General features: G+C 35.6%; 1 protein-coding gene across 7 annotated transcripts in view; it reads left to right on the plus strand.

Moving 5' to 3' along the window:
- KLHL5 (kelch like family member 5) overlaps positions 1 to 24,747 on the plus strand; it is a 62,773-nt gene that overhangs the window by 33,711 nt on the left and 4,315 nt on the right. For all 7 annotated transcript variants that reach the window (XM_050895731.1, XM_050895732.1, XM_050895730.1 and 4 more), the window contains 7 exons: positions 4,311 to 4,447; positions 4,900 to 5,096; positions 12,752 to 12,964; positions 16,969 to 17,155; positions 18,055 to 18,279; positions 18,573 to 18,735; positions 22,703 to 22,915. In XM_050895731.1, the coding sequence (XP_050751688.1) occupies positions 4,311 to 4,447; positions 4,900 to 5,096; positions 12,752 to 12,964; positions 16,969 to 17,155; positions 18,055 to 18,279; positions 18,573 to 18,735; positions 22,703 to 22,915 (1,335 nt within the window). The remainder of the gene's footprint in view (positions 1 to 4,310; positions 4,448 to 4,899; positions 5,097 to 12,751; positions 12,965 to 16,968; positions 17,156 to 18,054; positions 18,280 to 18,572; positions 18,736 to 22,702; positions 22,916 to 24,747) is intronic.

Here is a 24,747-nt window from a genome sequence, read left to right on the forward strand (position 1 = left end):
AAGCAGTTCTGTGATAGATTTATGTTAAAAAGGTACTGTTGCTACTAACAGTGTGGTTGTGAAAAATTTTACTAAAGGGTTTATTGTAATCATCATTTCAGTGTCAGAAGCAGCAAACAAATTTTGAAAGGTTTGATTTCCCTGGAAGAGAGCTATAATCGGAAATCATTTTAACATAAACATACTGCATGTATTTTTAGGTATTGCTTGCTTTTAAACATTTGATTTAAATTAATACAGATATATTAGTAGTGTCGGATAGTACCGCTTTCATATATTCTTTTTATTACTGACATGTTATCAAGAATAGAAACTAGCTGCAGCCACTAGTGTATGAGGTGCTTCATACTAGGACACATGAACTGTTCAGTAGCACCTTACAACTTCAGTGAATGCTATTAGTGAGTTCCCTAGGACTATTTTCAGCTGTTACACAGCCACAAACAAGGAGTTGCATAGGAAGTGTCCCTTTTATCTTTAAGATGTTAAGAAGCTTCACTTCGTTCTGTCAGGTGAATCAGGTTGGGAGATACTAAATCTGTGAATTGCCAGGTTTGACAGCTATCATCATTTTACATAATAATTGGTTTGAAGACCTAGAAGACTGTCTAGATGATGCAGCTTGTGGCAGTTCCAACAAGAAGTACAATTTAATTCAAGCGTGCCACCCTGCTTACACATATTTTACTGGCTCTCAGTAGAAAACTCTTCAAAATAAGTTAAGCTGTCATGGTGGATCTTTCTATTTTTGGATCAGTACAAACCACAGAAATTAAAGACATCAGTAGCATTGGAACCTCCTGTAAGAACAGGGAGATGTACTGAAACACCCAGATTTTGTCAGGATTTAGCCCATAGCTGTTGAGTGTTTTTCCAGAGAGACTAATTGTTCAGACATCTTATGATCTCCCAGATGAAAAATTCTGGTATTCATGTGTTCCTTTTTCTCTACATTTTTCCTGTGCACTGAAAAAGAGCAGCCAACCTACTGCATATAATTCAGTATCCAAATTCTTGTAATCTCATCTATGCAGAATTGAGTATTTGGCAGTAGCTGGTAATTAGGTAAGAAGGAGAGTAAAGGTAAATATGTTCGACGTCCACGGTCGAACAATACAATGCCAACTGTATTAAGGCTTTTTCTTGATTTTTTTTTTTGTACTGTTAAGAGGCCTTCTAATGTCAATATATACTGATTTTAATTGGGCCAATTATGAAAGAAATATTACTCTTAGAGGAAGAAAGTCTACAAACTCAAAATACAAAACCCATAGCTTTCTTCAGTTTCTAAACTGAAGGCAGTGTTTTGTAACATCAGTAGTTCCCACTGAACTCTTGATATTGATGAATATATTAATTTTAATGATTAATAAATAACACAAAGAGATTCTCTTTATGTTAAATACTAACAGAGCCATGATGGCTCTATTTAACAAGGAGATTGTGAATATAAGCGTAGTTTTTATAGTTATTGCACAGATTTTCTTTTGAAAAATCATACTTGTCACTTAGCTCTTTTAGAGCTTTTTTAGCAGAAAGCTCAAATATGGATGGGGAAAGTCTTCCGTGGATTCTTCAGTTATATGAAAGTATTAGCTGCTTCATGTTGTATAATCTGCATGTAGGAACGCAGTTTAATTTCAGACAATCCAAAAAAAGGTTGAAAGAAAAATCAGTTACTAGCTATGAGATTGAAAGATCAATGAACAAGTGGGTGTCAAATGGCATGAGTAAAGTAGTAATTGATTTTTATTGACCAGTGGGAAGAACATAGGACAAGAAAAGTCCAGTTGGCTGAAAGTCTGCCTTTGCTTTCTTTTACGCTAACTCAGTGTCACCTTGATACATTGTCACTGTATCTTTTAATCCCCTTTCTTTCTTTGAAAGAACTTTTTTTCTGAATCAGTTGAATAAAGAGAAAAGTGTGAATACCTGTTGTAAGGCTTTTCATTGTGAACATGCTTCTCGGCTAAAATTATTACAAAATTGTTAGCAGTATAATTTATGCTTTGGCATATTACTTGTATTAATCTACTCCTGGGCTGCCTATCCTGTTTTGGCATATGCAAGTCATTCTCTGGAAAGCACTTAACACTGTGAAACATGTATACCTTCTCATGAATCCAAACACGAGTTTGCAAAAATAGTAAATGGATTGCATTTTAAATTTCTAATAATTTCTTTTGGAGGACTTCAAGACTGGAAATTACAGGGAGAAATTTGCCAATATCAAACAGCTGGTAGAAGGTGTTTGTCTGGAGCCTCGGGTTGTTATTTGGCATTTCTTCAACAGTTGTTGCTAAGATATGTACAGTCCAGCAATTTTCTAAATAGTAGTGCAGCTAACTAAACCAGTTGCACTGTTGGGGGAAGAAAAAAAGAAGAAAAAAGCAAACCCAAAACTGTGTTAAGATTAGGTTTTAGGTTCTGTTACCCATCACAGAGACCTTTCTTTTCCAAGCTCTATTCTGTGTAGAAGTTCAAGTCAGTATTGCCAGAGGTCAATATTTTGTTTGGTTTGCTTTTTTTTTTAATTCTGAATTGGACCCACAGAGATACTTGGGTTATTCAAATCTGTCCATCTGCACACTTCCCGTTCCAACGAGAACCCCTATTTTGTACATACAAATCTGATCTTGTCATCTCATTCTAGCATCAAAAGCAGTTGCAGAAACTCTCCTTTGATGCTTACATGAATGTACTCTCTAATTTCACTAAACTTCTACAGATCTCAAGGAGGCAATTCAACTGCAGGTGTCATTAAACCTGAGGTTAAAATGCCTAGAAGTGATGCCTGGGCACTACCTTGGCAGAATGTTGTAATTTTTCTCAGCAAGTCAGCCACAAGATAAATCTTGTATTTCAAGAACAATATTTTCTTTGAAAACAGAACTTTATTTCTTATTACAAAACTTCACTTCAATCATACAAGATGTTAAAATAAAATTTATCTTTTCCCCGTACACTCTTAACCCAACTCTGTTGCCTCAGCAACTAGAAAAAAAGGATTACCCTACTGTAGGCCTGGCCAAATAGTCAATGGTCAGAAAATCAGCAAGAAAAAAGTAGTTGAAATTAGTCAACAATTTATTAGTTTGCAGTTAATTAACTAAGAGACAGTTCTTTGTAGTTCATGACTTTGTGTATGTACCTGCAAATCTTCCCCATCAATATATATTTAGGCTTACTCCTGAGCACTGGTGCTCGCCTTTTCAATTGATTTTACTCTGTTTTGTGGCTCCTGACCTCTATCATCTTAACAAGCCAATATAATGATTCAGCACAGAATAAACTGACATTTCACGAAGTATTAGGTTCATTGAATGTATGCAGATGGACTGTGTAGTGTATTTGCAGTAGGCTTGATTCTTGGGCTTGCTGTTTGTATAACTCAGTACATATGCAAGTGTATTTATATTTGAATTCCCTGTGAGCAAGACAACAGTGAACTGCTGCAGCACAAAAATTGATCCAAACCACAAGGCTGTTCCTGGAAGTCTCTTAGGAAAGAGACCAGCAGACCTCATGAATAGTTATGGTAGGTTTCATACAACAGAACTATGGGTTGAATATTCCTGCTCCACGTGATTTCCTTTCTCTTTCACCCTAGTCCTGTGAACACATACTGAGACATCAAATTCTTGCACATTTTGTGGAGTGGCATTGTTCTAAGTACTGAGTGTTTTACTCTCAGTAATACCAATAAATGTCTGTTGTGCACTAACATGTTTACTTGCTTAGTATCTTAAAATACTCAGAATTGTTAACAAAAGGCTAAATACATACCCACAAAAGAGATTACTCTGTACCATCTCCGTGTTTACTGTGCCTAGTTCTGTTATCGGTATTAGTAAATGAATGCATATGTGTCCACCAAAAGTAAAAGCATTTTAAAGCACTTAAAGGACTAGTAAGTCATTCTTTCATGTTTAAAAAAGTAACTGACATAATATAAACGGAAGTCAATTCAATTTTTTTTTTTTTTTAAATTTCCATAATGTATATTTATATTCCATTTCCAATTTATGTGTTTTTTGTGGGTTGTTTCTGTGTTGGCTATTAAAAGTCATTGAGCTTTGAAAGGGTAATTCATTTACTTCAGCAGGAAATGTAGATTCAGTAACAGTACTTCATTATTCATAGAGGGAAACTAGAGCATGGAGCAGTTTGTCAATTTTAAAATGTTTTTCTCAGTACAGTGTTTCTTCAAAGGGCAATGTAATGAATCACAAATTAACAAACATCAGGTTGACTAAGTTTTTTTCTTTTCCTCTTTCTGTCTCTCCTTCTCTCCTGCACGATGTATTCAGATTGGTTCTCTCCTCTGTTTCGGACTACTTTGCAGCAATGTTCACTAATGATGTAAGGGAAGCAAGACAGGAAGAAATCAAGATGGAAGGTGTGGAGCCAAATGCATTGTGGGCTCTGGTTCAATATGCATATACAGGTAATTAGAATGAAAATCAGAATTTCATCTAAGGAATTGTCCTCCTGTGAGCATTATATTCCATTACTAGATTTCAAATGCTCTTAAGAAATTATTATTTGCATTATTTAATTCTTTATAAATAAATAAAAAGAAATCATCATTGCTGTTACCTGAGGCAACCTGGTAGGATATAGTTTCTCTGATAATACTATATTCAGTTAGTTAACAAATTACGTGAATATTTTAAATGTATCATAACTAACAAAAAAAGGAATCTTATTAGGATTCCGTTTCCTTACATCATTGTAGGTACTAATTTTGAAAAGCTGGTTATCTATTGCTGAGGGTGATGTTTGCTAAGCCTTATATTCTGTCATATAATCTGTAAATAATTCTGTTGCCTCTGAGTTTTAGGGAATTTAACAAATGATAAGAGCAAACTAATGTGATTTCCTTTTTAATGTTACTAGGTCGCCTTGAATTAAAAGAAGATAACATTGAGTGCCTGTTGTCTACAGCTTGCCTTCTTCAGCTCTCTCAGGTTGTAGAAGCATGCTGTAAATTCCTAATGAAGCAGCTTCACCCGTCCAATTGCCTTGGAATCCGATCTTTCGCTGATGCGCAGGGTTGCACTGACTTGCACAAGGTGGCTCACAATTACACTATGGTATGTTGTTATATCTTAAGTATCATCCGCTTTATTTAGTAACAAAAATACAGAATGTTTTCCTGAATAAAATATTAATGTTTTTCCCCCAGAAAGCCTTGATCATTTTCCAAGCAAGAATGCACATATGTTCCCATGATGAGAAATGACAAAATAACTATAAAGTTGCTGGTTTAGAGTTGGAAGGAAATAGGCAAGCATTAATGGTTCCCTGTAACAGTAATGGGATTGAGTGATATGCATTTAATAAAATCATTCAAAAGCTTGTTCTTATTTCTGTCGGTCAAAAACTACAAACTTAACAGTGGGCAAGCTGTCATCATCTAGTCTAAAATAACACATTACTAAATGAAACTGTAGAATTCTTGTTTTGTAATGAACTGGAGTAATCAGGTTCTAAATTATACTTGGGGTATGAATGTGGGCATTCATCAATATCGCTTCTGCATTATCCTTAATTTCTTAGTAATGGGATGTCAGGATGGCATCAAACAGTTTAATCTTAGGCTAGGCAATATGTGACTAAATACAAATTTGCCAATGATATTTTCAGAGTTAATTTATAGAAAGACTGACCTGCCAACTTAATTAAACTTCATCTTCTTAATAGTCATCCTTTTACTTTAATGTAAAATGTTCTTTTCCTTCTCACAAGCGTATTTTAGTAATGTTATCAGCAGAAGAAGGCAGGAGAATTATCTCTGAGGCAAGTCAGTTCATCTGTTCTTTGCAGTTTTGTGAGGCATTTTTCTCCTTGATGAAATTTTGCCGATGTAAGCTCTTGGGACCTGAATCAGGACATGTAGATACTGCATAAGAGATATGGGAATGAAGATAGTACTTAATTTGCTTGTGTGGCATGGCATTGCATTGCCGTTAAGTTATTGGCTTAGATCCCAGAGGTGTAACTTCTGTCTTGTAATTAGTATTAGAAATCCATTGCTTTTCCTGTTGCCACCTTAGTTTTTGCTGGTTTAAAAACAACTTTTTTTAAAAAAATTATTTCTTCTTGGCTTAAAATAGTTTAGTATGTATAACAGTTTAAAATAGCTCTTTTTTTTATATATATGATACAATGTTCTTACTCAGTGAGTGGATCTCTGATGTATTTAAAAATCATATAAAATTTACCAAAACAGGTCAATAAATAGTGTGCAGACTGTAACTTACATGTTTCTATTCTTGATCTTCATTATTGCTCAAACAAAAATAAGGAGACTGCAATTAAGTAGACAGTCAGATGAAACGGTAGAGATAAATGTGGCTTATGCCTTTGAGGAATATTAGAATTAAAGTTGAGTGAGACAGCGATACAAAAAGTATGCAAAAAGAGAACCTCCCTCCTCTGACCTATTTGTTCTTTTTCAGAATAAGCGTATATTTTGGTCTGTGCTATTGTCATGTCCCTTATAAGTGGACTGCCAAGATCAGAACGGTAATAAATGTTAGACTAATGCATCTTTAAAGATGAACGTTAGGGATTATAGTCTTACTATTTTCACTGGCAGTTCATGACTTGTGGCAGAAAGGGGCTGTGAACTTTCTAAAAGCCATTCTTTTACAGCACCTATCTTTCTTTTGTTCAGACCACAGGAAAATAGTTGTATGCCTTTTGGCCATTGTTTACTTCAGTGGCAAAATTGTTGTTTTTAAGGCTTAGATGTGGATGAAATTTAAATTAGGTGGATTTTAAAAAGCCATTTTCAAAACTAATTAGTTGTGCTAGATGGATTCTTCCCAAGGCCTCTTTTAATGTTGTTTAGTTCCAACAGAGACATGAAATTGAATTTTAGTAATAATGAGTAATAGAGAAGCAGCTTCTTTAGTTTGAAATGAATGTTGCTATGGAAACTGCATAGAAATGTATAGTCCAATTGAATCTTCAATTAAAATAAATCCCCAAGTAATTTCATTTGTTTAAAAGCTGTTTGAAAAAAGAAAATGTTCAACAGTAGTAAGTGCTAGCCACTTGATGCTCTTTCCATTAAGAAGTATTAGAGTATAAGGGTTAAGCGCACCTGTAGTACCTGGAAATTCTGTTTGTTAAAACAATGAATTATTTTTATGGTGCAGTGGGCAGCATAGAACAGTGGGGGATTGTACTGAGTATAGTGCATACTTCTGGCCTTTCCGTATAATTTTGGTTCTTTTAAAGCACTTGAAGTAGAACGTAATGAATAATATAAAATTTTAATTTATATATGTTATTTTCTATGAGTTTTCCTTTGACAGAAAAAATCAGATTGCCATATAACTTTTTCTGCAATTAAAACAACTTCTCAGTTTTAAAGGTTTTTATGATGCATACTATAATTTGATAATCATCTTACCTGCTTCATTAAAATAGTTCTTTACATGAAGACTAGAAATTCAGATGAAATGAGCATTTGGTTAAACTGAAGGACCAATCAGTGAGTTATCCCAGTAGGCCTACCTCTGTTAATAGATGTGCTCTGTCTGAATAATGTTCATCAGTGTCATTGGAAAGCATTAGCATGATTTTATGGCATGATTTTAATCGCATAATACAGTGTGATTAAAAAATAAAGTAATAAGAAGGATTTGAATGCTGCACTTCTTCATATTAAAGATGTAGATGTATGTTATGCTAAAAGGACTTAAGTGTTGCATTACTTTATTGCTTACTGTGTTGACAGTTGATAAGTTTTTTCAGAGGAGAATAATTTTTAAGTTTATCATCAAAACAGGTCAATTTTTGACATTGCAAACTAAAGCTTGAAAAATCCTTAGGATGCATTAAGTGAAACATGAAATAAACTGAAGTGATCAGTAGTGGTGATCAGCATATCTTTATAATGCTGTATAAAGAGCAACTCTCATTTTTATACATCAGGGTTTTAAAATACAGTTGACAGAATCATGAGATGTATCTGGGTAAAGGTATCTTTTGTACAAAGGTTATCCTGTTTTGCTGTAGTTTATATATAGTATTGGGGTTATACAGTTATAAATTTAGGAATTTTATTAGGCTGGCCAGTAGTGTATCTGTTCACTTTAATTCGTAAAGCCTTTTTGCACAAAATTCCTTCTGTGCATTTTTCTTGCTGTCTTCACGAAGTCAAAAGAAACCCCCCTTTTGTCATCTTGTTTGTTTGAAACAGTTGATAGTGTACCTTGAATGAAAACCAATAGCTCCTTTTCCACAAAAAAGTCAACCAAAGGGAAGTTAATACTTTCAGATGAGGAAAAGCTAGCCTGTGTTATTTCCAGAACATGAAATATCTATGGTGAGTAGTGAGGTGTTCTTAGGTAAGTGTCAGTAGCTTCTTCAGCAGCCAGATTTTAACTTTCTTAACCAGAACCAAAAAAGAAAAAGCAGACATTCTAAACATTATATGTGATAGTGCCTGAGTCAATCCCTGTGTAGATAGCTTTGTAATCTTTGTTGCTCAGCTTTGTATGCTTAAAGCAGAGTGAAAAGCCGTTTTGATTTTCATCAGAAGTCTTCAGAAGTATGTGAGCAGTGATAATGTTACAAGATTCAGATAAAGTTAATTTTGGAGTTTCCATGATTTCTGAGCACAGCCAATGGCTGTTTATAAGATGAAAAACTTAGAGAGGATAGAGTAACAGATTGAGGCCAAGCATAGAAGCCTGGAATTTTGCAGAATAGATGTGGGACACTTAGACTTGCTTTCTCCTCTAAGGCAGGAGTTGGGTAACAAAAAATCATTGCAATATAGAGTTTATGATTTGGGATGAGGAATCAGAGAGGCATAATTTGTCTTTTTTTCTTGCAACAGCCAGGACAGTTTGTTCTTTTGGTAGGGGGGAGCATGAAAAGGGGAGAAATTTCAGTATTTTTTTTTGTCCACAAAAGGCCAGACCCAAAGATTGTGTTAGTGCCTAAAACAAGGATTTTATATTCTTGCACCTGAAATTGCAGTCCAAAATATCCTGCTCAGTAATCATCTGACTTGGAAAATACTCATTCACTTCTTTTCACCTGTGAAAACCCAAGATACTTCTGTCTTTCAAGTTTCGTAAGTTCTGCCTAGCACAATAGGTTAGTACTGCCTTGGCAAGACTAAATAGGTTTCTGCATGCTGCCCAGCCTGTTTTGGAATCCAGAAACTATGCAGAGAGGAGTCAAGGTACGATAGTTGTACTCTAAACAAACCCTGGGCACGCTGAAAGCATTACGTTGGTTTATCGCTTAACACAGCAAAGCTGACTAAAGGTAAAGTAGCTGCTATCTGACATCTATCTGGCTATTAATAGTTTACCAGGAGGTCAGATAGCTCAGTTCTTAGTGAATTCATACCTCAGTTGATGAGTTGACTGAAGCAGCCAGTAGACAAAATTACATTCCGTGTTTGTTCTCATTCAGATCCTGTGAGTAAAGCACCTCTTGCTTTTCAGCATCCCAGGGTCAGAGCTTAAACAGAGCCCTGTGGTTATTGCTGCCTGTTGGGCCACCTCAGTGTACTGTCCTTCTCAGCCTGCAGGTGTTCTGATGCTCTCTGAGGTTCTAATCCTTCTGACACAGTCTCTCTCTCCAGGGAGACTAACCATCTCACTAGATCCCACTGTGGGGATTAAGTACCACTTAGAAATAAGCATCACGACATCTTATCTTTTATGTGCTCCTAATATTTTTTTTTTTGCTCTACATCAAGTCCAAGGCAGACCTGTGGTTAAGAACATCAGTATTATTCACTCTGCAGTGGCTGAAGGGTGAATTTAAGATTATGATGTGAATGAGCAATGCACAGCATTAAGCACGGGGACTGCATGTCCCTGTTTTAACTAATACATAAACCTCAGGCTACTCATTTGATAAAGTTTCTAAGCTCTTTGAGGAGATAATTTTGGGGGTGGGAAACTCTTTTTTTACTTTCAGGACCAGAAAGCAAGGGACTGAAACTGCAGACCATTTGTTCTCTGAAATATCCTGTTCTTCCACAGAGAGTTCCCATAAGAAGAAGGAAAGAAAAGGCTAATGAGGAGGTTAAGAATGCTAGGAGATACACTCGCTCCTTTTTGTCTTCAGAATCTCTGTCTGTAGAGGAAGAGGAATTGTCAGATTCTGATTATAAAAAACCCCAGACATAGGCCAAAGAGTGGCTGTATTCCCAGTGGAATGCTTTGATACTATGCTCAAAAGGAGTCTCTGCTTTAAAAATAGAATGGGAGCAAGAGGAAGTTGAACTTGTTCCCATCAGAAAGCAATTGTCTGCAAGCAACAAGAAGGAAAATCAGGCTTTTTACACACAACAGCTGTTGAAGTGATGAAATCCAGTTGGAAAAAAGCTTTTCAAAGAGGATCCCTGACTGACTTACGCAAGATCAGCTTGTCGTTGCCTTCAGAGACGAAGGAAACTTCCCGTGCAGGTGCTTTCCCCTTCCTCTTCCTGTGATCCGGATAGACAATATGGAAAGTTTAAGGTAGTAAGTGTTGGCTTTTCTCTTTGTCAATGCTCACTGCCTGTTTATTCAGCAAAACTAAAAGCACAGCTCCAGCTTGCATCCTCTCTAGGACAGAGAATCAACAAAAAAACAGCAGTGGAAAAAATGAACTCAGTGGAATCTGAACTTCTGTGAACTGCATGTTTAAACTCTGGAAATAATTTTGATCATTTTTCAGCTTCAGTTTTACTCCCAAGCATTCGATATCAGAGTAAAATAAATAACAGTGCATGTGTAGTGCTACTGAATATTGGTACAGTCCTTTCACTGTTTTTAATTCCTGTATTTGCTCATTTTCTTAACTTTCATTTTGTAATACAGAGAGTTAAACGAATTAAAGAGGAAAAGACAGTTCTATCTCCCTTCTAATCTACTGCAGTTTTCACTTGGAAGCACTACTTTTGTGTAGCCAATTTGATCTCTCTAGTAGGAAAGCTTTTCAGATATTAAATGCAAAATTTTGCTTTCCAAATTCTATCCAGCAATACAGTTATGTGCACAGATAACACTTTCAATTCTTTTCCTAATTTCAACGCCAGAGTTACCTGTGGAGTGGAGTCACTTTGATCTTTCCCCTTAGACATTTTGTAGACATCTTATGCATGTGTGGTTTTCATGTAAGGTGGACTGGTTTACTCCTTATTAGTTTTTTCCTCTTTGCTCAGCATTCTTTAATCAGTTAATGTTTTTGGAGTACTGAGGTATAGCTTTGAAATGATTAGACTAAGCAATAAAAAGGAAGAAGTGTTACCTTTCTCACTTTGTTGTCATGATGTCCTTTGCATATGCAATGCCAAACTGTACTGTGTGTTTTTGTTCCATTTTATATGCTAAATTTGTACCTGTTTTGCAGTGCAGGTCCTGCTTCTGCTCGCACGTTTCTCCCTGGTTTTTTGGCCTAAAAATCCTTTTTTTTTTTTCAACACATGTGCTTCTAATCCAGAGTTTTTTCAATAGTGTGCAATTCTTTCTTTTGAAATCATTAAACGATACTCAGTAAGGCTAAATTTGATATTAGGCCCAGTTAGACTTCCCTGTCTGTGGATCTAATGCATTTTATCCTCCAGGTGTTTTGGAGGTACATGTGATGGCATAGCAAAACCAGCATCGCGTTGGCTAGCTATCTAGCAATCAACAGTGTGTTTACTAAATTGATTGTAATACTGTTTTATTGTCATGAAGTTACTCTCAGTTTGGAGTACGAGGTTAACTGGGTTTTGAGCTACCAAAATATAAGAACATGGTGTGATTCATAGACTGCTTTTACTTTTCTTTCCTTTGCTGCCTTGTAAAGGTGTATGGGGAAAGAGGATAGACATGATCTCACCCTTTTCTGTTACATTCAGGTTTCTCACTGTAAGTTCATAGTGCTGATTGTGTTTCTACATACTTTTCTGCTATTTCTGCCTAAGTTCATGAGAATCCTTACCGAATATTCTGCAAGTCCTAGTATTATGAAGTAATAGGATATCGATGTTGGAAATGTTACATATTGTGACGTTCCTATTTTGAAGTAAGGATTTGTTGCTGGAAATGACAGGATTAAAGTTAGCAAATTGAATCGTATCAAAGTAAATATTGTTAATAAAGCAAGGCGTGTACAATATTGTGGATTCTTTGTATGTTTTGCTCCGCAGTCAATCAGATCAGCTGTGTAAAACCTACAAAATAGTAAAATAAACTGAAAATAATCCATTTAACATCAACAGTAAAATTTAGTGTTGTTTATTTCCTCTGAAAGCTTAACGCCATAGTTTAATGTAGCAGTAATGAAAACAGTTAATGTGCCCAGTAGTTGTAGCATGTTGTGCTCTTTGCTTGACAAAGCGTCTTACGTTGTATTCTACATTGTCAACAGGAACAAACCGCACCTTTTATTTTTTTAAACTATACTTCAGCAAGTATTTCTTCAATTTGCAGTGCCAAGATAGTAACCCCCACAACACATTGATCATTTCTGTCCATACCCTTCCCCCTCAGTTGTTTCAGCACATCTGTCTGTGGGACTGAATGATAGATTTGGGGAAATGATCAGGGGTCAAAATAACTCAAGACATTTTTATTTTACTTTTTTTTTTCTCCCAGGTCAGTTCTCCAGTGGTATTTACTGGCACAACTGAGAGATGGCGTGAAGGGAGGGAAAAGAGGGGAAGATATAGTAGGAGTTCCATGAAATGTCTTCAAAGTATGATGTCACCTGTATTAAAAATACTTCTCTTTTTCAGGAAAACTTCATGGAAGTAATTAGAAACCAGGAATTTCTATTATTGCCAGCCACTGAAATTGCAAAGCTTTTAGCAAGTGATGACATGAATATTCCTAATGAAGAAACTATACTGAATGCACTACTTACGTGGGTTCGACATGATTTGGAACAGAGAAGGAAAGATCTCAGTAAACTCCTGGCTTACATTAGACTGCCTCTGCTTGCGCCACAAGTAAATTGTTCAATTCCTCTCTAGTTTATACCATGGTTACAGTGGGCATAATGTCTACAGCATCAATATGTTGATAGTGACAAATCATAAAAGCTTCAGGATTCTTAATGATTTGGATTCTTAGAGCTGCATATAAGGACTTATCATGTTCTATACGCATGATAGTTTGGGTCTGTGAACTGCAGCATGTTCTGATCCTAACCTGAGATCAGTTAGGACACAAGAAGGGGTGGAGCTGCTAGGAAAAAATAGCTTCTGTTGCTAGAAAAATGCTTATCAAGGATATGTTTGTCACTAGAAGGTGTGTCCTTTATAAATTTCTTCTTTATGGAACTTGCATAGTTTATTTGGATCATTACGTTTCCTTCATATAATTGTAGCTATCCTTGAGATTTAGGAAATACAATTTGAATAAATTATTTGGAGTGATTTTTCTTCTATTAACTCTTGATAAACCATCTTTGGGTACTTTTTGTTCTTCCCAATCAATACTGTTTCTCCTTCTTGGACATATACACGCAATATTGAGGAAAACTTGAGCTCAGTTTGTTTAAATAGTTGTGAATTACAGTTTTCCTAGTCCTGTAGGAATGACTACTCTTGTTAGTGTCATGTGCAGCATTGTATTCATTATCTGATAGCATGCATGTAAGCTAGGTTTGATCCATGCCCCCCCCTTCTTCTCTTGTGCTAGCCTTCCTTGCTGGACCTTCATTATTAATATTTAACACTTACTATACAGTCAAAGGATTTTGCTTTACAGTTTTCAGTTTTTAGTGAGAATTATCTCTATTAAATGAAGAAAATAGGGTTTTTATGGAACCTGAATAATAAGTAGAATTCATTAACACAACAAAAATTGAGTTCGATTCATTCATAGTGATAAATCACATACACAACATTCTGTGTATTACCTCTAATCTGGTATCCTCTTGCTGGATAGTCAGATTCACTAGCAAGCATTTTAGTATTAATATTTCCATACTGATTATTATATATGCAATGGCAGGATTTTCTCAGTTGTGGCCTTGACTTTGTAATTCACTTTTTCTAGAAACATGATATAGCGTAAGTCAGTTGACCTGGAGGAAATCATTCTTTTGTTGAGCATTTAATTAATTGATAACTAAGTAACCACTGCTGTATTCCTTTTACTTAATTGACTGTAATTGAAACATCTTTAGAAACTGAAAGTACAGCATTTATCCCAGAAATACGTACTGAAATCAAATTATGTCCACTCAGTAACTGATTAGGAAAATAGCAGAATGAAACACAAAAGCAATATCATATTTCACTTATTATTTTATCTTTAATTTTTCATGTCTTCTCCAAATATATACTTATATTTCTAATACAATATTTTTCTGTTGCCTTTTTATTTATTACTTTCTTTAACAAATTAAAGTGTTAAAGCTGGTGATTTTAATATGGCAACAATTAGTGCATTGAGTAAATTGAAGTGCCCAAAACAGTCTTAATGTTTTCAGAATCATGTTTTGCTTCATGATCACATGACATTAGGCAATCTGACAGCAAACATAACATAATGAAAAGGTTTCCAATTTCATGGTTGAAGGGTTAAAGCTATTTGAAAGAAAAGAAATGAGAAAATTGAACAACTTGCTGAAATCAATAACTTTGCAAGCAGAGATGCAAAGAATATTAGATTCATACACTTTAAAAAAACAACTTTGGGAAATACTGTGAAACTGTAGCACTGGAAGCAAAAAGCCTTAATGAATTGTCAGTTGTTTTGGTTGTGTTTTTATGCATCTCTTTGTACATAGCATTCTGTCATCTCTTTGGTTAATGCAAGCGGTGTCCTAAATACTTGTAAGTCTCTTTTTGCTCTTACAAAGGCTAAAGATGGATATTTGTCAGTTTCTTAAGCTGTGAGGTGGCAGGTATTCCATCTCTGATAAATTAATGAAAAAGATGGTTAAGCAATTTCTGAGTTACAAGATGGTTCAGCTTCCTTTTTAGACAGAAATTCTTAGTACTTAAGTATCTGCACTACCTTTCTCTGCATCAGGTTTTCAATTATTATGATTTCATGCTAACACATCATTTGTAACTGCTCAGTTATAAATGCTTTTAGTACAAGGACCTATGTAAATAATAAAACTTGGAAAAAATTGGCTTTCATTTAAGTAAGCCCATTCCAAGTTCGAGTGAAGAATATTTACAGAAAACTGTAATACGGTAGGTTTAGTTTCAAGAGCCTGCAGGGTTTTTTGAGTACCAAAACAGTCTTAGATGGCATTTCTTTTTAACTGAGATGAAGTTGCTTTCAGAGATTGAGACTGTGGTATGAGAAAACTTCTTTATAGAAACTGGAGAAAATGTAGGTTGCATCTTGTTGCAAAACTCATATATACACATATGGTGTTGCTTTAAATATTAAATGCTGCTTGTCTATCAGAAAAATGTATTGGAGGTCTGAATTGGTCATGTTGTGTACAAGCTTTAATTTTCATGTATGCAACTATGACAATGTCCGATTTAGGACAGTAGTAATTGATTTTTTTTTTAACCGCGTGCAATTTTATAGCATTCCATGCTGGCAGTTAAAAAATGGACTTTAGTATACTATTTTATAATCACAAAGTGTCCCTGTGAAGTGATACAAGTGGTAAGTGGTGTTTTGGGTCAAGAGAAGAAACAATGGGAAGTACTGAAAATAAAGAATGAAAATTAAGTTCCCTCTGCTAATTTACATGAGAACATTTTAATTTGCTATTTTAAATAGAATCAGAACATTAGCCAATTAGAGAAATACTGCAAAAAGTCAGCACAGTTTTCTGAAAAGTCACTGGTGAAGGGCTTTGAAAGTCTTTTTTTTTTTATTCTCTGTGTATGTTAATTATGTTTTCTGTAATAGTTACTGTTGTTCAGGCTTAGCAGCCTGTACTTATCTATATCTCTTCTGGAACCATGGATGTCATATTTGCCACTTTGCAGTCCTAAGGCAGCTTTAAGCCAGGGATATGCACACCATATTATGCACAACTATTTCATCACGTGTCCCTTTAGTACTCCTGATTACTAATTTCACAGCAATTTTGTACCTGTTATCGGTTGGCTGTCAACAGCTCAACAATGACATCTCATTCTGGTTTGTGGACTTATATTTCTAATGTTCACAAAGTGTTTGGATTTTGTGATGGCAGTTCAGAGGCATTTGCCTTTTTCTCATTGTTCTGACAACTGTCCAAGTCCCAGTGGGGCAATTCACTTGCTTTTTTTCCCTCTGTTACTCAGGCCATGTCTTGCAGTTCAGGAAAAATGCCAGTTGTCTAGACTTCTAATAATTACAGTGGGGACACTCAACCTACTAATATATTTTTCCTGCAGTCTGACAAACATGGAGTACAAAAGACTTCAGAATCTTTAAACTTAATAACTTTTATTAGTAGTCTTTATTTAACTTGAATTTTATTTGTCAGATTTAAAATCTAACACTTGTCAAATTTTGCTTGCATCCTTGATCTTAAAATTTTTAACAAAGGCTTGTATTAACTGATATACTGTGATCTGGGTCACTGTCAGAGTGAGGAATAGAATATATATTAAAATATTCAGCCTGTGCCTGAAGCGGCTTTTACAGACCTCTGGATTGGGTGGATTCAGGAGTAAGAGCCTGAGGTTAAACTGATTTACATACCCGGAGCCTGATTCCGTTTCCTTGAACATACATGTAGTGGCACTGGAACACAAGGAGATTTTGTTTTCTTCGTTTGGACCATTAAGCTTAAATCATCCATTAAGATCAGATGGTCTTCCTTTTTTTTGTACTTAATGGCTTAGCTTAAAGCGTGAATATTTTGTTTATTACAAGTTTATCTTTACCCTAGTCTTTTTTATATGACCGTTTTGGAAGTACATAGATTTGAAATAAGTCAGTGGAAGTCTTTGGATAAAATGTTTTCTTGTAATCTTGTTTTTATTCTTCATGTGGTTTATAGCAATATAGCTTGTTTAATTTTCTTTCTTTTTCACAGTTTCTGGCAGATATGGAAAATAATGCACTCTTTAGGGATGACATTGAATGTCAAAAACTCATTATGGAAGCAATGAAGTACCATCTGTTGCCAGAGAGACGACCTATGTTGCAAAGTCCTCGCACCAAACCTAGAAAATCTACAGTGGGCGTGTTGTTTGCAGTTGGAGGAATGGATGCAACAAAAGGTATTGGCTTATATAATGATTAGTTGATGAGCTGCTTTGGTTCTTTTTAAAAGAAGTGTTTGATAGATGTTTTAACAACATGTTAATTCTAAAATTCAAAGATTCTGAAGTATAGAACATGAAACGTCTTAAATGTACACTGTTTATTAGGTAAAAAAACCCCTATGTAGCTTTGATAATACTGTAAACATTCTGGAAGCTAGAGTTATTGATTTGAAATTATCAAGGGAATATCTGATTTCTGAGTAGTGAAATGTTGAATTGAGTGAAAACTAATCTTTATTTACTTGAGTGGGAAGTAATTTGGAAAAGGAAGAAAACGACAGAAAGGGCACAAAGGTGACATGCACATGCATTTAAAAAAAAACAAAAAAATATGTTTTTTGACTAATTGTTAAATGGTTCTGTCAGAGCTACTTGGATTTCCTTTTTTATAGACACTTCCATACTGTTTAATGGTAGTTAGAAGGAATCTGGTAAGTTAGAAAAGATATGGCAGAGAAACTGTTTTCTTTCACTTGTTTTAAAGTTAGCACTTTTAGTACTTCATGTCACAGCTTCAGATTTTTTTTTCCTAATATTACAAAACAGTTGATTTCAATATATAATTGCATTTCACAAGGGTTGTTTTATATTCCTAACATTTGTATTTCTAAAGGCTTGATTCTGCAAAGCAGTTAGAAATCCTGCTTTTTGTCTTGAAAAGCACTGAGAATGTCCTCCTTTATAATGGTGCAGTTAATTCTTGAGGAAGTCAGAAAAGACTGTTTGTATACATAGAATTAAGAACATGCTGCAGGATGTCATGCTGTCTTGTGGGATCAGCATATTGCTGAAATAAAAACTATCCTAATAATTCAGACTTTTTTTTTTAATAACTTGCATATGTTGTCATTCAGGAGCTACAAGCATTGAAAAGTATGAACTTCGTACCAACATGTGGACTCCTGTTGCAAACATGAATGGACGAAGATTACAGTTTGGAGTTGCAGTCTTAGATGATAAATTGTATGTTGTTGGTGGCAGAGATGGACTGAAAACGTTGAATACTGTGGAGTGCTACAACCCTAGAACAAAAACTTGGAGTGTAATGCCACCTATGTCCACTCACCGTCATGGTCTTGGTATGTAGACTTCTGTAAAGGCTGAATGCATATTTTTAAAAGGTTATCTGTTTTAGGATTGGTCAAAAAAAATTCAGAAATTAAGTTTAGGGGGGGTGGAAACTTTGTTTTAATGCCAACTGCTTATTGAATGTCTTTTCTCCTTCAGATTATATCCAGCATTGGCTACCAAAAGGAAATTTCTTTTTATTTGTTTTTAAATATTTTGTGGTGGACACCGGACTGTCACTAGGAAAATGTGATCTTTTTTCCTCTTATCCAGAAGTGATTGTTTTTCATATCTGTTTTTTTAGGAGTAGCTGTATTGGAAGGTCCCATGTATGCTGTAGGAGGACATGATGGCTGGAGCTACCTGAATACAGTAGAAAGATGGGATCCACAGGCTCGTCAGTGGAACTTTGTAGCTAGTATGTCAACTCCAAGGAGCACTGTTGGTGTAGCAATATTAAATGGAAAGTATGTGAAGGCAACTTGCATTTTCTATCTCATGATTTTAATGTAATTACAGGACCATCCTAAATGACTATTAATAATTTCTCTTGATAGATACCTGTTGATAGCATTAAGAACAAGTTTCTTCATTCACAGAAAAGATACTGTATTGGGTCAAGCAAGCTTCCCCACAGCATCACAGTGCCCCTCAGTATTGCTTATGAGACACCGTCTCTATGGGCTAATAAGTAGTTACCATCTCCTTAATAGAGAAAGGAACAAATGGCTGTTCTCTTTCACTGAGACTCCAGTGATTTTCTCTTACTGTGGTAGTTTGAACAATCAACTTCCAAAATTACTGTAAAGTCATGGAGGAGTACTCATGTTACATTGCATTAACTCAGAACAGTAAGCTCTGGCAGAATGAATCTAATCTGGAGTGGTATCTGAAATTTCTACAGCTGTTTTTCAGTGAAAATATGCCCAATTCCTAATACAAAGCATATTCAGACAACTAGGTCACTTTATATGGCAGTCCCAGGAAATGGCTGGAAGCGACCTCAAGGAGTTCCCTAATCCATTCTGCTACCCAAAAGCTGAATCAATTATATCTGAAACACTTATAGCCAGAGTGATCTTGTTCTTAACCTCCAGTGGTAAAGTTTCTGTAACTTCCTAAGCGATCTGCTTAACTATTAATACATCTGTGACATTCTCCTCATGTCAAATCTTAAATACCTTTTGCTGATTTATATTATTATTGTTTGTACTATCCAAAGTGAACATGGAAAATGCATCTTTTCTTTCCTATTTGCAACAGCCTTTTGTATTTAAAGACACATGTCCCCTGAGTATTCTGTCATCAGGACTGAATAACTCCAGCTCCTTCAGTCTTTATTTGTAGGCCATGATTCCTAGACTTTGAGTGATTTTTCATCTTTGACTTGGTGTCTTTGGACTAAGTGTAATTGTTCTATAGCATCCCAAAATACAAGTGGTACTTGAATCAAGCTATTACGAAAATAAAGATCAGTTGGAATCACAGAATCATAGAATAATTTGGACTGCAAGGGACCTCTGGAGTCATCTGTTCCAACGCCAACTCAAAGCAGGGCCAACCTTTAAAGTTGGATCTAGTTTCAAAGTTAACTGAGGTAGCTCAGGTCATAGCTGAATTTTTAATATCTCCAAGGATGGAGATTCAACAGCCTCTCTGGGCAACCTGTTCCAATGTTTGACCACTGTTGTACTGAACGTTTTTCTTCTACTATCCAATTGAAATTTCCCATGTTTGAACTTGTCTTTTGTTCTTCCTTCTTTCACTGCATACCTCTGAGAATGATCTGTCTTCTATATAACCTCCCATTAGGTGGTTGAAGACAGCAGTAAGATGCCTCCTTAGCTGTCTCAAGAATTTTTAAGACTGCACAAAGGCAGCGCTCTCAGCATCTCCTCATATGTCATGTGTTCTAGCTCCCTCATCATCTTAGTGACCATCAGCTGGACTTGCTCCAGTATGGCAAGATCTTTCTTGTACTGAGAGCCCAAAGCTGGACGCAGTATCCAGAAGCAGTCTTATATGTACTGAATAAAGGGGATCAGCTTTCATTACTTCAAGGGCATACTGCTGACTTGTTGTCTGCCAGGACTTCCAAGTCTATTTTTGCTGAGCTGCCTCCTCTCCTGTCAGCTCCCAGCCTGTACTATTGCATGGGAATATGCCATCCCGGGTACAGGACTTTGCATTTGCCTCTGCTGAACTTCATGAGACTACAGTCAGCCCGTTTTTCCAGCCTGTCAAGGTCTCTCTGAATAGTAACGAAGCCCTCCAGCATATTAGCAACTCTCCTTAATTTGATATTATGAGTAAACTTGCTAAGGCTGATTTCCGTTACATCTTTCAGATAATTAATGAAGACATTGAGCAGTATCAGCCACAGTATCAGCCTGGGAGGAACACCACTAGTAACCAGCTGCCAGCTGGACTTCATACTGTTGATCACAGCCCTTTGAGCCCAGTAGTCCTTCCAGTTTTCCACCAGCCTTGTAGTGAGCTTATCCAAACCATATTTTGCAAGGGTGGCTACAGGAATACCATAGTAGACAAAGCTAACCTGATTTGCTGAGTAGTATTGTGGTTATGGAAGAATATTTACACTCTCTTGACCACAAATTTTCACTTCCTGCTTATGTACTATCATCTGATGCATCTCCCTTGAGCTGTTTGAATATTGTAAGGTAGCAAAAAGCTTTTCACACTTTTTTTTTTTTTTGGAAAGGTTAGTCTCCTGCTAAATTAGTACAGCTGAATTGCACCCACAAAGGGTCCTGTGAGATCTGGAACAAGTCCAGGAATGAGTGGAAAAGCTCACTGGGTGCAGGAAGGAGGGAAGAACTTGAACAACCAGCAAGCAGAGTGCCTTGGGCTGCCTTGGAATTGCAGTCTCAGATGCCTAAGTTAGGTCTGAAGCTTCCTATATATTCAGCAGAGGGTCCCAGGTGTGGTGAAAAGCACCAGAATTAGAGCCTTGCATTTCTTTATTATTACAGAACATTCCCTAGACTCTTAACATAGGCAGCAACACTAGATGCCAATAGCTAAAAAGCTTAGAAGTGCATACAGCATTTCAGCTGAGGGAGCAGTAACTTCTGCACTTTCTAGTAATATCTGTCTGTATTTCAGATGATTTGTTCAAAACCTTCATATAGAGAAATTAATATATCTTTTTCCATGTCCGAAATGTGAAATGACTGCATAAGTGATCAAAACTCTGTCATGTTTTGGGGGGAGGTAAGGTTTATGGTTAAGGTAAATAAAGGAGGGCTTCATTTAAATGCTGTATTTCATAAAGGATTGATTTTTAGTCATGGACTTTTTGGAACTGCAACAGGATTTTTCAATATCCTTCAGTATCTTCCTTACCTTAAACAAGTTGTGTTATTAAACATGGGACCTTGCATGGAAATGTATTTTTTTAAAAGGGTATTAAAATTATTACTGAGAACTACTAGGTCAACCATATTTACAAGATGTTTGTATTTAAGTTTGTTGATCAGTATATTTAAAAAACCAAACAACGGTGTTTCCCAAACTGAGGATGTCTTGAATAGTGCTTCATAGTAACTGTTGTAAACTGTTCACACTATCATCGTATACAGTTTCTAATGTTTATTTGATTATTTAACCATACTATAATGTGCCTTAGGCTATGAAAGGATTTCATTAATGATATTTTCAGGTGATGTCTCAAACTGGACTATACTTCTGATGCATTGCTTTCTTTTTAGAATCGCTTCTGAGTTCCTGCCTTTCCAAATAATAGTGCTAGGCATTTCTGCTTCTAAGGATAGATTGCTCATAAACTCTGTGCATAAACTCTTTATCAAGTTTGATTATTTGATTAGTTTTAAAGATTCATCAGTGATGGAGTGCTCCTAAAACCAATCTTTTCCTTCTAGCCTTTCCAAAAAGTTGAAATCCTTTGTTAATACCAAATGCTAGAAACTTTTTTTGTTAGAACTGAGCAAAGTAGGCCACCTAGTGGGTGTGAGGGACTTAATGTAGCACTGTCATTCATAAAATAAAGCCCAGGTCCAGAAAAATACTTGAATGCCTAAGATGAGGCAGGGCAGAGTTGGTGCACGCACAGATCCGCTACTGAATTTGTCCCTCTGACCCTGCTAGAAATGGGCCTTTGTCAAGTCACATAAGTAATTTTGAAAATGTTAGCTATATGCATAGGTTGGAACATAAATGCTGTGTTATAGGTATCAATTTTCTGCAAATTATTGTTATTATGCATTGATCATGACAATAGGAAAAGATTGGAGCAAAATCTTATCTGAGTTTTCGCAACAGAACATTCTATTGAAAGTTGAAAGTCTCCTTCTAAACTTCCCTTTTTAACAAACTTGAAAGTCCTTTATACATCACTGAAAACTTTGTCTTGTTCAGACAATATTTATTTACTTTTTTTTTTTTACTTTGTAGGCTTTATGCAGTTGGTGGTCGAGATGGAAGTTCTTGTCTTAAGTCAGTAGAATGTTTTGATCCTCATACAAACAAATGGACCCTATGTGCTCAGATGTCAAAAAGAAGAGGTGGTGTAGGTGTAACCACCTGGAATGGGTTCTTGTATGCAATAGGTGGTCACGATGCCCCAGCATCAAACTTAACATCCAGGCTGTCAGACTGCGTAGAAAGGTAGTATCCTGATGAAGGCATATCCTGCTAGTAATTCTAATGGTGCTAGTCTATAGAGTGATTTATGGAAAACCTGTAAGAAGAAACTAATAAAATAGCTGTGTTATTTTTAGCATGAGCAGAGGAAACTTACGTATAAAAACATACTGTGTAGTCATAATATGATTCAAAATGTTGCCAAGACAGATTATTTAAAGCGAATTCTCCCTAATGCACTTCATCTAGAAAATTTTTTTTTTCTAACAATCTCATTGAATGAATTATGATTGATTACTGAGAACAATTTGGAATTGAATGCTTTCAAAAATGGAGCAGAACTTCTTTCACACGGGAAGTCTGTATCAGTTCATATTATAAATTTTGAAGGAGTTTACAGTCAGGGTTTGTGGATCCTTAAATATCCTATTCTTTCTTGTATCCCCTGATGACACTGGGAAACTGGCATGTAATTCACTCATTCCAAAGTTGGTATGTCTTTACATAAAGTTATTAATGAATGACTGTATTACAAATTGCAGAAGCACGTGTGATCCATAAAATAATTAAAAATGACGGTAAATACTTCATAATGCACTGCATTAAGTCTTTGCTGGGATTTCAAGTATTTTTGAAATATGCTTTAATTCTCCCCCCCCGCCCCCCAAATTGTAAAACTTCTCTTCTTTCCTGTTATCTCCCAGCACTTACAGTGATTCTTCATCACCCATCTTCTCCTTTTACTAAATTCCTTTATGCTGGGAGATGTGATTCACCCTCCACCGAAAAAAAAAAAAAAAACCCACAAAAAAAACCCAAAACAAAAAAAACCCACACCACAAAAGAGCTGTAGTTTTCAAACTTTCAGTGTCCTAATAGACCCCAAAATACATGGTGTGGCCCATACCACTTAACATACGGAAGCTGCACTAAAAAGACCCCAGAAAGGTTTGCAGATAGGAAGCTACATCTTGGGAAATACCAAATTTTTAGAGGAATACAGATAATTAGAAGCCCAAGAGAAAACATGTATTTTTCTCTATCAATATTCTCTGAAACAAAGTAACAGAACACATGACTTCAATAAATAGGAATCATTTTGTAATGCATTTTGTCCTCGCTCTTTAAGTGAGATGAAATTGAGGACCATCAACTTCATGGAAATAGTTCCTTTAAAAAATTACCAGTTTCATAAAACCACACTAAGCTTCTGAGTATTTGTTTACCACTGTATTTTGCAGTAAAAGTCGCTTTTCCCAGATAAATACATTGGTTTATAAATTAATTATAAAATAACTTAAATTGAAAAGTAAATTCTGTATGTAGCTCACTAATCATCCTCTTTTACTACATAAGACTTCTATTTGCAGCATGTGCTTCAGGCGGTATTTTCATGTTATGATTATGCTTGCATGCATTTCTGTAGTACTTTGACTAGAGAACTGCAGATAAAATTGTTAGAGCTCATTATATCTATGCTCTTCCTGCAAACAAATTAAGACTAGTATCTTCCAAACTTGCTTTTAGCAAGTGTGATCTTAGGATGGTCTCTTAGCCAAATAAATACTTTCTTTGTATAGTTCTTTAGAGCCCTTCAGAACTCTGTGATTAAATCAGTTCTGCTGTAAGCATCTGTAATCTTAATATTGCCTCTTTCAGTCAGGTTAAAATATGTTCCTTGACATAAGAAAAGCATGAACTCTGCGATGTAGTTCTCAGTTTGACTTGTAAAGAATGTTGATATTATTCTAGAATCACATTTAATGTTTTTCATTAAACCATCTGTCTTTTATTGTGCTGATGCTTCTGATGACATGGAGCTATGATTAAAGAAGTGCTGTAAATTGTCTTAAGGG

The sequence above is a fragment of the Gymnogyps californianus genome, chromosome 4 (genome assembly GCF_018139145.2).
Source record: "Gymnogyps californianus isolate 813 chromosome 4, ASM1813914v2, whole genome shotgun sequence".
NCBI classification, from domain to species: Eukaryota; Metazoa; Chordata; class Aves; order Accipitriformes; family Cathartidae; genus Gymnogyps; species Gymnogyps californianus.